Raw genomic sequence first — 14,221 nt, 5'->3', positions numbered from 1 at the left:
AACGTAACAAAATGCAGAAAAAAAGTWAAGGGGTCTGAATACTTTCCAAATGCACTTAAATGCTGATGCTTATCTAAATAAGCTCTAAGGGTCAGTTTCCCAGACACAAGATTTAGCTTAGGCCTGGACTAAAAAGCCTGTTAAATTAATAATCTCCATTGAAAGTGCTTTTTAGTCCAGGATTAGGCATAATTTCTGTCTGGGAAACTGGCCTTTAATTATTTGATATCTACTAAAAACAATGGCCAACCATCCCTACCTTTCTCTTTGAATGTCAGCCTGGTATGCTCTGAGCCAAGAGTGGTACAGCTCTCTGCAAGATTTGGTGCAAGGGACACTTCCTTCTGACTATGCTGTGCCTCCGGACTACAACTACGCTCTTCCGTTGAGCCCCCATGCACTTTTTCGTGCGTATTTTGTTGTCTGGTTTTGTCCCTGACACAATTGCTGAACTGCTTGATGGGATCACCCAGGGACTTAAAATCCATCTCTAGTGTGTCTGCGCTGGTTTGAGCGCTACAGTAGAGTTTCAGTATCTCTCACTCTGAGCTGGAGGAACTCAGTATCTCTCACTCTGAGCTGGAGGAACTCAGTATCTCTCACTCTGAGCTGGAGGAACTCAAAGTATCTCTCACCTGAGCTGGTAGAACTCAGTGATGCTTCACTCTGAGCTGGAGGAACTCAGTATCTCTCACTCTGAGCTGGAGGAACTCAACTCATGGCCTGTTTGTTCAAACCTGTCAACGGCAAAGATAAAATGATTAGGTTGGGAAGATGTTTTCTGCACAAGGCTAGTACAAAGGAGGGAAACTACACAACTTAATACATGCACTGTCTCTGATTGCAAGTTGATATGAACAGTCTTAGAAAAGTGTCATTATCATGACAGAATGTAAACTACATTATTTACATTACAGCCAACCATACTGATAATAAAAACATAACAAAAATCAATGCAAGGCTATTTCAAGTGTGACCCGCATTGTAATTTTTGGGCACATACCTGTAAATAGTCTATTTGCTGTAACCAAAGAAGGCAGGTAATCCACATTCCTCAGTGGCAAAACAGTATTGCTTTGAGGTACTCCGGTTGATGGACTTCTGCGCATTTGTCCAGGTAAAGTGCCTTGTCTCCTCTTATTGGGATTTCACAGACAACCCTCCCTGCTTCTCAGGCAAATTAGCTGAAGACATAAGCACTAATCTCATTAGAACCTACAGGGACGCAAACAAACCAGTGTAGGAAAGAAACAAGCATCATATCATGTAGTTTTCAATGATGACATGGAATGACCCATTCTTTGAATTTGGTTAGTTTGTAATGAACTGTCAGTGTAGGTATAGTTATAGGCCTGTGTTGCCAGGTGATATTTCTGTTAGTTCTGACCATAAGTAAAGAGTGAGAGGGGGCAGAGATAGCAACCACAGTCTGGAGGAAGACCGCATTGAGGCATGAATCACGGTTGTTTTCAATGTCAGCAAGGGGATATCCGCTTTTCCTTAGAATAGCTGCCATTTGAAGTTGACAGTGACTCATTGACGCAACCTTGAGCCATCAGCCGTCCACTACTTTGTACCCAAATAGCACAAAAGTCACTCTATCCCCACCACCCTTGATCATGTCTATACATTTTGACTGATGGAAATAAACTGTACAAAATCCATTGAAATGTATTTTCTGGGTTATTTTTTGTTACTATAGCTAGACGTTTATTAAAGGTTAATTGTTCAGTTCACCCAGTGAACTTAACCTTAGTTTACTGGCACACATCTACAGATTCTGTATAGGCTTTGCTCTGGTTTTCATGGTAGCAGATGGGGAAAAGAGAGGGAGCGAGGGAAAGCAGGCCAGGGAGGCAAACAGACAAAGGTAGTGGCAAGATGAGTTACTGAAAGATGGATGAGTACCCATGACAGTAGGTACACCTGCATGGCTGCCAGAGCTGATCCTCCTGTCCTTGGCCCCTTCCTGTGGGTGACACGGCAGACTTTACAGAGAAGTGGCCWTGGGTGAATCTCAATTCATATTTTCTTGGAAACCCTTTTCTACTCCTTCTCAAAACACATCCGAGGGGAGGGACCTTGGTCCTTCTCCTCTAAATAGGGTTGAGAAGGTAATTTGAGAGAGCCCATGTCCTAACACTACTCATCTACAGACTATTTAGGTAGCAGCAGAGTTGATGGTACAACACWACTAAATAGAGCAATAGGCCAGGGTCGGTCAAGGGTTTCCTGACAGCCTTCTATATCGTTGGCCACGAACACACTACAGTCATTAAATAAAATCAGGGTTCAAAGACACAGTCGAGTACTTAAGACAAAAACGCCTCCCCATAACTCAACCAACGGCGCTACAAGCCTTGGCAAAGGAGGACTTAACTTTAATTCGACAGAATCATACATTGTTTTATACATTTAAATCTTATACAAAAAAAAAATGAATGTACAGGGAGGAGATAATAATAATAAATACTGTAAACCGGGTGCTGCTGTGTGCCTGTGGCATCGGGATGCCATACGTTACTATTATGACCCTGTGTGTGCTTCATCTCAGACCACAGGCCTGATACTATCACACATGTAAAAAGGCAGTTTGCAGATTGTGTTGTATGGGGGTCTGATTTGTGTGAGTGTCTGTCATTTCCCCAGACTAGATGAAGAACAGATGAGAAAACATGTCCAGTTGTGAGTACTATTATTACATTAATATGGCATCAATCCCTCTCCTCAAAAGCATTGCATACGTAACAGAGATACAGTAGATATATTATATCAATAGGAGAGGCCTATATAAGCAATACATGTGGAGTGGCAATCACTCATTGARGAAACGTGCCATTCGATTGGCTAACATTAGCCAAGATCGATAGCTGTGGCATGGACAAGAGTTRCCAAATAAATACAAGACAGTGCCCRCTCTTCTCCAAGCGTTTCACCTCAAATGAAGCGGTCACGATATTGGCTTTCAGAGCAAGGCTTCTCTTGCTCTCACTAGTGTTCCACTACACGAGGCCGGTCCTTTCCTTTACATGCGGAAGACTGGAGCTGGGTCTGGGTAATCTAAGGTTGGGCTAAAAACTCCTCTCTTGGTCATTTGCCTTCTGTTGGAGCAGAAGCCGAGAGGACTAAAAGGAGGGCTGTCTTTTTCTGAAGTCCTTCTGGTTTTCTAGCTGCCAGCATGAGCCTCTCTCCTAACTGTGGGGGCAGTACAGTAAGCAGGAGGAAACGGGTCCATGCTGTGATGAATGGCCAAAGGATTTCAGACAGACTGGTAAGGTCCATCGAATTTGGCCGTAKCGCCTTAAGTGGTCGTATCGGTCTGCTCCACCTGAAAAAAATAAAATCGCTCTATCGTTAAGAGTCTGTGGAGGTCCCGGGTCACCGGCTGATGTCGCGGTTGCCCTCCCAGCTCTTCCCCCCCACCGCATCGCCTGCTGTCCCCGATTCGAAGAAAGGGTGTCTGAGGGAGTCTGCCAGGGCCAGGCGCTTAGCGGGCTCGTATTCCAGCATGCTCTCAATCAGGTCAAACAACCGATGGTGCTCCTCGGCTTCCGACAACAGGTACCTCTGAGAACATACAGAGATGTGATCAACATAATGAAAATCAGGAAAATGTGAATAGTATATTTGGGGTTAGGGTTCATTTCAATAATGTRTAAATAGAGGTTGATATCAGAAATCCCTAGTTAATCCGACATGAGGGGTTGAATGGGAAGGAAGATAAGTAGTGGGGTGCTACACAAGGAGGGAAAAGGAGCTGCTCTCTTACCCGTAAGGGTTTGCAGTTCTCCCTCACGTATCTCCCAGCTGACGAGCTCTCGTCCCAGTCCAGACGTCCACGGTAAAAATATTTCTGCTTCCTGAGTTAAAGGGGAGAGAGAAATTATTGCAAAGATTGAGGAAGAGCGGCATATATAGATAAAAACAGTGTGCGCAGGGGCAGCAGCATTGAAGAGTTGCCATAGGGTTCAATACCCACATACAAAGATCACCAACAGGCCCTTTGATGTGGCATAAACCCACAACTTCACTTTGATGCTCTGCGTCAACAACTAGACAAAGCAACACTATGGGTSTGTGTGATGGATGACTGTTTGACCTGCAACTACACAGATGCACCTGGTCGTGTGTGTATGTGTGAGCTCTGACCTCGTCTTGCGTATCATCCTGGAGGGCACCGGCCCCAGTATTCTCTCCATCATGGCCAGATGCTCCCTGTTATCATGAGTCTGAGGGAGGGATGAACAAACAAGACAGCAAAGGTAAATCGCTTTCAGTGTATAAATGGCCATAAATGTAGATAGTGGATATCAGCAACAAGACTGACGCCAACACACACCATTATCAGGGGCCTCATCTATCGCAACAATTTGACTGATAGCAAAAAATAAAATGTGGCCATAAATGCTGAGAGCTTTGAATAGAATGAGCGGAATAGTATGAGAGTGCCATCACCTATGGTGTTAGCATAGCCAGGCAGAACTCAGAACACGGAGGACAACGTCAACCAAGGGTTGATCATAATTGGATTAGCAGCTGTGCCTCTCTGCTGCGCTCTCTGGCTCAGTGTGTGTGTCTGTGTGTGTGTGTGTGTGTGTTTGCTTATGTGTGCGCAAAAGCCATTCTGGGCTTCGTTCAGTCCTTCCTGTCAAACCTGAATCGACCAGACACGGAGAGTAATCTTGGAAGGCAGCTGTCGCCACAGACAGCATGGGATTGGGAAGGGAAGTGGGGTTTTACCTGGAACAAGGTGAAGCCCAGGTAGTACTCGAACAGGATGCAACCGATGCTCCACACATCACACGGCTGGCTCCAGCCCAGCTCTACAGGACAAAACACKGAATGGGTGAATGTTTTTGGGGGTGGTTTCCCTGACACACATTAAGCCTAATACTGGACTAAAAGTATTGTCAATTGGGATTCTCCATCTGAATTGGTGCTGTGTAGGCTGGTGGAAACTAACAAAACGATGAAAAAGCTCAATGTAAGACCCTAGGCTCACACGCTTGCTCCAGTGCTTCGCCTTATCAAAAGCAACAACCAAAGTTTCGGCAGCAGCAGCTTTCTGCCTCCACATTGGTTATGACTTCACAACTAGCATCATAGATCAAGAGGGTGAAGATTTAGTTTCTTTAAATAGAACAAGGACTCATACAGGCCACATAACAGACCATGGGGTAAGCTTACACATTGAGCTTTGAAAGTATGTGAAAAGACAATCAACTCAGCTCAACTTTGAGCAAGCACACTCGACTAATTGTCTCATGTACTGCAAAGTGAGCACAAAGCCAGTCAACTGTGCTAAGTGTCTGACTGTGGGTTGCTGTTCAGTGTCTACCTGACTGGAACCGAACTGGCAGATTATGGCAGTTCAAYGCCACTGCCAAGGAACACCCCCTCTGTTTTAGAATAGCCCAGACATAACCCAACCAGACAGACTATAGCAGTCAATTGTCAATGTAGTGGCTACACCACCCTTAGTTTTGATTAGTCCTCATCCAATTGTTCAGCTAACTGGCCTGAAGGAAGATAGGGCTAACTCTGGAACGTCACTCACCTAGTATGACTTCCGGGGAGCGGTAGTGCCGTGTGGAGACGATGGTGCTGTGGTGCTCGTGGTCAAATGTGGCGCTACCAAAGTCCACCACCCGTACGTCCGTGCTCTTRACTGTCCGCTCGTCGCGCTTCTGTAGGGAGGAAAGTGAAAAAGGACATGGCTTAGAACCTTATAGTTTTGTTAAAAATAAAAAAGGCAGAACGCTACTTTTTTCCCAAACCTCGTGAAACGTGTAAAGCTAAACTTTTAGACAATTGGCCAGTGAATGACATCTTGATTAGTCCATTCCTGATATCTAGTAACATTGACATGATCTATTTGCATGCTTCTGACATTAAACCATACCTGTATCCAAACAAAATGATTCCCATTTGTTTTGGTACATTTAGGCCTAATCGTCATTTGCACTTCAGGCAATAGCTGACTGCATTTGCGATGACACTCAGTCTGTGTCCCAAATGGCACCCGTTTCCCTATGTAGAGCACTACATTTGAACAGGCCCTGGATAAAAGTAGTGCACTATTAGGGAATATGGTACCATTTGGGATGTAGCCTCTGAAAGCAAAACACGCTCTGCAGAACGCCTATTATCCCGAGGCCCGACTCCCCGTCTCACCTTCTCTACGTTATAGGTCATCGTGAAGTCGGAATTGACAAACAGGATGTTTTCTGGCTTCAGGTCTGTGTGCGTCAACTTGGTATCATGAAGAACTGTGAGGGAAAAATACCAGTTAAAATCCCAACAGCCATTCACATTCAATGGGGGTCAATGAAAAGAACACTCTTCTGATAGGTGTGTTTGAACCAACGATGCCCTCATGTGGCTAAAGGCTTCTTATTGCAAACAATGGTGGCCTTATATTCCAATTCCAACCTCTCTAGGTGAGTAAAGGAAGGGGGTGGCTAAATCAACAAAAAGGAATGAATGAAGGATTGTGTCACGGTAGTGATAGGGGTCTATGTTGGGCATTGGTTGTTGGAGTGAGACTGTTCAAATTGTTAAAGAGAATGTGCTCTTGATAACTCATCTGGTTAAACAAAGGCAATAAATACAAGATAGTAGCGTAATATCGGTGTGCACTTACACTTGACAGCCAGGCTGTGGAGTGACAATTATGACTAGTTGACTGCTAGTTTCTGCACTTATGTCGGGCCGTTATTGTGAAAGAAAATGTGTTCTCAATTACTTACCCGGTTAAATAAAAGGCAATATATTTTTTATATACAAGTAAATATATAAACTTACACTTGACGGACAGGCATAGCTGGTAGGCCATGTGTCGGACCTGGGCGATGGAATAGGGCAGGTAATTGTTCTCCTTGAGGAAGTCGAAGGTGCTGAGGGCCAGCAGCTCGAAGGAGATACACATGTGGCCGTGGTAGTCGAACCAGTCGTACATCTGCACACACAGGCTGGGAGGAAAGATGAGAGGGGTTACATAARTAACAAAGTAAACATAGGTCAATGAAAACAAAATGACACAGGGTCCTATGTAATTTCTTCAGGATCAAAAAAGGGGGCTTAGGTGGTGGGTGTGGCAATGGGCGTGGTAAGCCAGGCTGAATTTCTGAGGCCACCCCATCTCAGTGATGTAGAGAAAGGTTTGCATTTATTAAGCCAACTTCATGCAAATCTACAGATTTCTCCATGGAGCCGAGAGATACTTTTGCAGTTTAAAAGCAKATTTCCTGCAATTCTACTTTTCTACATACTTCATACCTGATTTTAGTCATTTAAGTTTACACTGAAAGTGTTTTTCCATTCCCGAAAATGAATGTAATTACACTGTTTGGAGAAAGTATTTAAATTGGAGAAAAAATTTAGAAAAATCCCTGGTAATGAACAATACACCGTAGTGGTCTGAGTCAGTAGTAGGCTACTCACTGTTTGTTTTCCGGATCTTTCTCATTGATTCTCTCCAGCACATTGATCTCCAGACGAGCTGCTTCCTTGTATTTCTCCACATTTTTTATGATCTTCAGAGCAACAGCGGCCCCTCCCCTGTAAGACACATACAGTATGAATGACAAAGACATAACTAACCACACCACATGATGAATATAGATACAAAACACGAGGGAATACCTTGCGGTGCAAAGCTGTGATTCCCTAAATTAGGTCCATCTACATAACCCGAGTTAGTGCTGTTGCTTGGGAATCCYGTGTCACAGGTTTGGTAGCTAAAATAAGATGGATACCCTAAGGATAGCTTTTGAAAACAGATTTTTCAGTCTCTTTAACATGATACATTTGTCCAAACTTGTTGAGCCATGAAATTCCACCTTATTTCATACAAGCAAACTGTATTGTGATGAGTACATTCTATTCCCTTGTCCTTGCATGTTGATTATGCAGCATGTTATGTTCCCAAAAAGAAGTTTGGCTTTATCGCGTTCAAGTTCAAACTTGTATTGTGCTTCAGGGGGCAGAGGCAGGGACATTAGCATGGAACAAATTTGCATGGGGTATCATTGCCCTGCCCGCTAAACTCAGAGCCCATAGAGAAGCACACAGACGTCTATAGTGAGCCTAAGTGCAGGCGCTAATACACCCATAGCAAACGGCATGATGGAATAACAGGATCAGCCGAAGGAGGAGGGCTCTAACTCTAGAACTACTATTTGTAAATAGTGAACACCTAGTGCAGGTAGAGGGAACACTTTAAGAAAAAAAATAGGACTCCGGAGGCTTTAAAAAAGGGCCACCAGCTAACAGTCAGAGCAGTTGTTTTCATACGGATACATACCGACGATGGTCAATACATTGCATCACCCTCCCAAAGGTGCCTTCCCCCAGAGTGCTGACAATCTCATCTGGAAGACAGACAAAGAGATGGGGGAAAAGAGTGGGAAAGAAGGGAAGAGAAGAATTAGACATGTGCACCGGAGCAGGGACATCAAGGCAAAAAAAGTGACAGGCGTTTCAATACTAGCACCCATCCCCCTTTTCAGGTTGTGGACAAATGGGATGCCAAAAAGAATCTTTACTTTTACACGGTCCTAGATAACCTATGATAATTGGGGTCCACACACTACCAGAACAAATTACGGGACAATTTTTGAGTGCCCCCCAGCAGCCTATAGGAAGGAAAACCAAAAGTATATTCCTACAGATGTTGTGGTGGTGTGCCTATTTTAGAGCAAGGGCGTCGGGGGGGAGGAATGTGTTGGGTTTTACTGGTTAACCTATGTAATTGAAAAACCCACTCAAGCAAAACTTCTGAAATAAGTGTAAATGTGCAGACTAAGCAAATGAATGTGGTTTCAAACTGGAAGAACATACAGGTCATGCCAGGGATACGAGCTGGAAAATGGTAAAACTATATGTTAAGTGGGTGTTATGAGATCATGGATCATAATAACTGTGGTTTTTTTAAGCATACAAATCATGCTCTTAATTTACCACTACAAAGACTTCTATCAAGTGTTGCATTAAATAGATGCAACACGGTCAAAGGTCAAAAATGCAACACCGCAGACAACTTAAGGCCCTATGGATGTTTACTAGGTAGGCCTCATGTTAGTTTTGAAGGAAAGGGCTAGATATGAGGGGTTGCAAAACTATTCAAAACATAAACGTTCCTAATTGCTTTTCCCACTTAATGTATTACCAAAAAAATGATTTATTTTAGACCTGGACTTTAAACTAAAACGCAAGAGACAAATAAGAAGTTGAGGAAATGTTGTGTTAMGGGAAAACTCTAATATCTCTGATATAAAACCACAGCTAGATAGCCTCAACACAACGAGCAGTATTTATCTAAAAACCGATATCCTCAAAAAAATTTGGTGTACTATCCACCCTGCTTTTTGAGCTAGAGCGAACAGCATTCTACCATGGCATCATCATCAGGCACTCCCCTGTCAGTGAATGCTCTATGGTTTTAAATACTCATATGGAGAAGGGTTACGATAGAGTAGTGGCAGTGAGTACATCTCTCTTGCAGGACGTCCCCACTCCGACAGATCAGGTGCCCTTCCTCGTCGTCCCTCACACTCAGTGCCCGCGTCCGGCTGTCACTCCGCTGTTTGCAGCCCCCACAGCATTAGCAGGTCACGACACGACCGACAGGGGACAGGGGGTTTTCGGGGGCAGCCGTAGCCACGGCGATGGAAGGCGGCACAGGTAGAGGAGGGAGGAGGAGGGTGATGTTGTAGTTGACGTAGTGGTTGTAGGTGGGTGTGGTGGTCATAGGGCGATTCGTATGACACCACGTGAGGAAATATATAACGATAGGGATATAGTGCAAGGGAACAAGTCAAAGATCACATTTTGTCCTCTGCTTCTCTCCCCCTCTACCTTTTAACCCGTGCTATTACAAATAAGGAAGCAACCTGCATATCCATTCATGAACAAAAAGCCAATTCAGAAAATACCAAAAATATCTACATCAAACTATGATATTGCCCACTTAAAACGAAGCAGAGTACTTCCCAAGAAAACAAATKAAATGAGAGGATGATAAGGCAATCAAGCAAAAAARAGTTCAAGATTAAAATCATCAGTGATACATAGATACATGCCAGCCTATGGTCCTCTCTCTCATTTATGTCTACTTAACGCAGAAGGCGAGAATGTGGATGATGCTTTATCCACGTGGGTCCAAAAACAGTCAATGTCTCACTACACAACTCATTTTATGAGAAGACTGTAGAAGGTAAATCTGGATTTAAGACAAAACAGCTACTCAAATCCTGCTGACAAAAACAAAACAAAAGATTGTACTACTTACCAAGTCCAGGAGCTGTGGACAAGAGAAGGTAATAGAGAAGTAGAGAGACAGAAAGACATGAGAAGAGAAAGATAGAAAGGAGCGGGAGGGTTAAAGGACAAGCTCGGGCCGGGCTGTACTCACCGAGGAGGATGGGCTATAGGACCTGGTTCTACGCCGCCTTCGTTTGTGCTTACGCCTGCTGCCCTTCCTTCGGTACGACTCCTCCCGTTCCCTCTCGCGCCCCCTCCGGTAGTCGCACATGCTCGGTGAGAAGTCACGTGCATAGTAACCGCCGTCGGCTACTGCTGCTGGTGCACCTCCATGTTCCCTTTCCCGGTTTCCGCGGTCTCGTTCGCGGCTCTGGTCCAGGCGCCGGTAGCCCTCACAGTAGCGCCGGTCGTATGGCCTGCGGTCTGCCGAGCGATTATCGTAGCTGCAAAAGAGGKGCCCAACACAATGGGTTAGAGCAGTGGTGTCTCTGACCACCAACTCAGGTTACACGTTAMTCAATGAATGCCATCAGAGCCCTTTGATACTGGTACATGAACCTATTGAGTTTAAAAAACATTTCTACCAGAAACTATCATAAGGTACAAAAGCTTACATACCAATTATTTAGTTTGCAAGTACATAAATATAACACAGCCATACAAACAGACCTCCTGGAGCGAGCGTAGCTTCCCTCCTGTCGGTTTCCCCGTCCCCTTCTGTCCCGATCCCTCTCCCGGTCACTGCTAGAGGAAAAAGAGGGCGATCTGCGGTGCCTCTGCTTGCGTCCTCTGTCTCTGTCCCGGTCTTGATAGCTGCTCCGGCTGGCCCTTTCTGAGGACGGGTACCGTCTCGAGTGTGGCATCTGTGACAAGACATGTTACTTGGTATTTCATTGCCGTTGGTGAGGGGTTGGATTGCACTCAGTAAGGAAGGGATACAGAACAGCTGCATGGTGGGGGGAAAGGAAGAAATCTAGTCAAAGAAAACCAGGTGAGGATCCATCCTCAGCTCTCCCATCAAGCCATTAAACTCTGGAACTGTTTTAAAGTCACCATTGGCCTCATGGGGAAATCACTGAGCGGTTTCTAACCTCTCCAAAAACGGAGTTAGGAAGGACGCCTGTATCTTTGTAGTGACTGGGTGTATTGATACACCATCCAAAGTGTAATTAATAACTTCACCATGCTCAAAGGGATATTCAATGTCTGCTTTTTTATTTTTTACCCATCTACCAACAGGTGCCCTTCTTTGCGAAGCATTGGAAAATCTCCCTGGTCTTTGTGGTTGAATCGGTGTTTAATTTGCTTGACTGAGGGACCTTAAAGATCATTGTATGTGTGGGGTACAGAGATCAAATCAAATTTGATTGGTCACATACACATATTTAGCAGWTGTAGCAAAATGCTTGTGTCCCTAGCTCCAACAGTGCAGTAGTATCTAACAATTCACAACAATACACAGAAATCTAAAAGTTAAATGGAATTAAGAAATATATAAATATTGGGACAAGCAATGTTGGAGTGGCATTGACTAAAATACAGTATAATCCATATATACATATGAATTGAGTAAAACAGTATGTAAACATTAAAGTGACTAGTGTTCCATTCTTAAAGTGACCAGTGATTCCATGTCTATGTACACAGGGCAGCAGCCTCTAAGGTGCAGGGTTGAGTAACTGGGTGGTAGCCGGCTAGTGATGGCTATTTAACAGTCTGATGGCCTTGAGATAGAAGCTGTTTTTCAGTCTCTCGGTCCCAGCTTTGATGCACCTGTACTGACCTCACCTTCTGGATGATAGAGGGGTGAACAGGCCATGGCTTGGGTGGTTGATGACCMTGATGATCTTTTTGGCCTTCCTGTGACATCGGGTGCTGTAGGTGTCCTGGAGGACGGGCAGTGTGCCCCCGGTGATGCATTGAGCAGACAGCACCACCCTCTGGAGAGCCCTGTGGTGGAAGGCATTTCAGTTGCTGTAGCAGGCAGTGATACAGCCTGATAGGATGCTATCAATTGTGCATCTGTAAAAGTTTGTGAGGGTCTTCGGTGCCAAGCCGAATTTCTTCAGCCTCCTGAGGTTGAAGAGGCGCTGTTGTGCCTTCTTTACCACACTGTCTGTGTGGGTGCATTTCAGATTGTCAGTGACGTGTACGCTGAGGAACTTTAAGCTTTTCACCTTCCCCATTGCGGTCCTGTCGATGTGGATAGGGGCGTACTCCCTCTGCTGTCTCCTGAAGTCCACGATCAGCTTCGTTTTGTTGACGGAGAAGTTATTTTCCTGGCACCACTGCCAGGGCCTTCACCTCCTCCCTGTAGGCTGTCTTGTCATTGTTGGTAATCAGGTTCTACCACTGTTGTGTCGTCTGCAAACTTGATAACTGAGTTGGAGGTGTGCGTGGCCACGGAGTCATGGGTCAACAGGGAGCACATGAGGGTGCTGAGTACGCACCAAAATTAGGTACTCATTTAATCACGGTAAACACCAGTTGTGGAAAAAGTACAACAGCTTAGTAGAAAATTACTCAAGTAAAAGTGAGTCACCCAGTAAAATACTACCTGAGTAAAAGTCTAAAACTATTTGGTTTTAAATGTACTTAAGTATCAAAAGTAAATWCAACTGCTAAAATATACTTAAGTATCAAAAGTAAAAGTATAAATCATTTAAAATTCCTTATATTAAGCGAACCAGACAGCACCATTTTCCTTTTTACGGATAACCAGGGGCACACTCCAACATCATTTACATACGAAAAGTGTTTAATGAGTCCGCCAGATCAGTGAAAGTGGGGATGTTCTTGATAAGTTGTGTGAATTGCACCATTTTCCTGTTCTACTAAGTATTCAAAATACTTTTGGTTGTAAGGGAAAAATGTATGGTGTAAGAAGTACATTATTTTCTTTAGGAATGTAGTAAGTGGTCAAAAATATAAAAGTACAGATAACCAAAAAAACGACTTAAGTACTTAAAAATATTTTTACACCACTAGTAAACACTTATTTCACAGAGTGAGGCCATGCAACTGATGTAACGTTAACTTGTTAAAACAAGACATTTAAGCTTTTCATTTTTAATTAATTAGTACAAATTTCAAAAAACATAATTCCACTTTGACATGATTGGGTAAAAATCTAAATTGAACTTTAAATTCAGCCCGTGTAACAACAAAATGTGGAAAAATTCAAGGGGTGTGAATAGTTGAAGGCACTGTTAAGTTGGGGATGGCCTTATAACTAACGTACTGTACCTAGTTAGTTGATGTCGCCTGGCTAAATGCAAACGTTAGCTAAGTAATGACGTGAGTTAATCACTGTGCCAGTTTAGCTAAGTGTGATAGCTAAAGACARGGGATTACCAAAAATGTGTAGTTCGACAACTAGTAAACTAAGTATCTTGATAAATGGCAATTTGTTGACTCAGACTAGCTAGCACACTACTAGCTACGACATTCAGTCGAATTGGCTGGCTAACGTAAGGTGTTACTAGCTAGCCGACGCCATGATATTTCGCAGAAATGCAGGCACACGAATTGCTATCGTGAAGAATTGCATTAATTGTAATTTTGTTCAAATAAATATGTTTGGTTAACTATTTCTGATATTTACCTAACGTTTGCTAATTGTTATTTAGATAAGCTGGCTAGCTAGCGCCCTAATGCTAGCATAACATTGGCTAGCTAGCTAATTTGACCGCCATTTTACCTAGCTACTCGCGTTCGTTAGCTTTGATGCTAGCTGACTATAATTGGACTCGCGTGGATCAACATATCATTGAAACCCGAATACAATGTAGTGCACACGTGTATTCCCATATTATTTTACCGTTATATCAGCCAGGCCTGTATGTTTATCCCACAGGAAATCCGTGTTTGCGCTTCAATTCCTAGTTTTCACTTCGCACTATTGGTTCAGCTAGCTAGCGCTCTAACCTCGTACAAACCATCCTGATATCGCGAGTTT

General features: G+C 43.8%; 1 protein-coding gene across 4 annotated transcripts; it reads right to left on the bottom strand.

Moving 5' to 3' along the window:
- Positions 1–3,112: 3,112 nt before the first annotated feature.
- On the bottom strand, positions 3,113–14,210 carry LOC111956207 (dual specificity protein kinase CLK2). 4 transcript variants are annotated; one of them, XM_023976656.2, is made up of 13 exons: positions 14,084–14,210; positions 10,933–11,126; positions 10,415–10,706; positions 9,493–9,583; positions 8,306–8,372; positions 7,444–7,560; positions 6,805–6,971; positions 6,175–6,269; positions 5,558–5,687; positions 4,741–4,823; positions 4,150–4,229; positions 3,770–3,860; positions 3,113–3,567 (listed from the first exon to the last, which is right to left on the bottom strand). In XM_023976656.2, the coding sequence occupies exons 2-13, from the start codon at positions 11,124–11,126 to the stop codon at positions 3,379–3,381; spliced, it is 1,596 nt and encodes a 531-aa protein (XP_023832424.1). In that variant the 5' UTR covers positions 14,084–14,210; the 3' UTR covers positions 3,113–3,378. The 4 variants fall into 4 exon arrangements, with proteins under 4 accessions (XP_023832424.1, XP_070292536.1, XP_070292537.1 ...); XM_070436435.1 differs by lacking the exon at positions 14,084–14,210 and adding an exon at positions 12,047–12,642; XM_070436436.1 differs by lacking the exon at positions 14,084–14,210 and adding an exon at positions 12,052–12,642.
- Positions 14,211–14,221: the final 11 nt, after the last annotated feature.

This window comes from Salvelinus sp. IW2-2015, linkage group LG31 (assembly GCF_002910315.2).
Source record: "Salvelinus sp. IW2-2015 linkage group LG31, ASM291031v2, whole genome shotgun sequence".
Classification (NCBI taxonomy): Eukaryota; Metazoa; Chordata; class Actinopteri; order Salmoniformes; family Salmonidae; genus Salvelinus; species Salvelinus sp. IW2-2015.
Note: the sequence above shows the minus strand (reverse complement) of the source record. Positions and strands in the feature narration are given on the sequence as shown.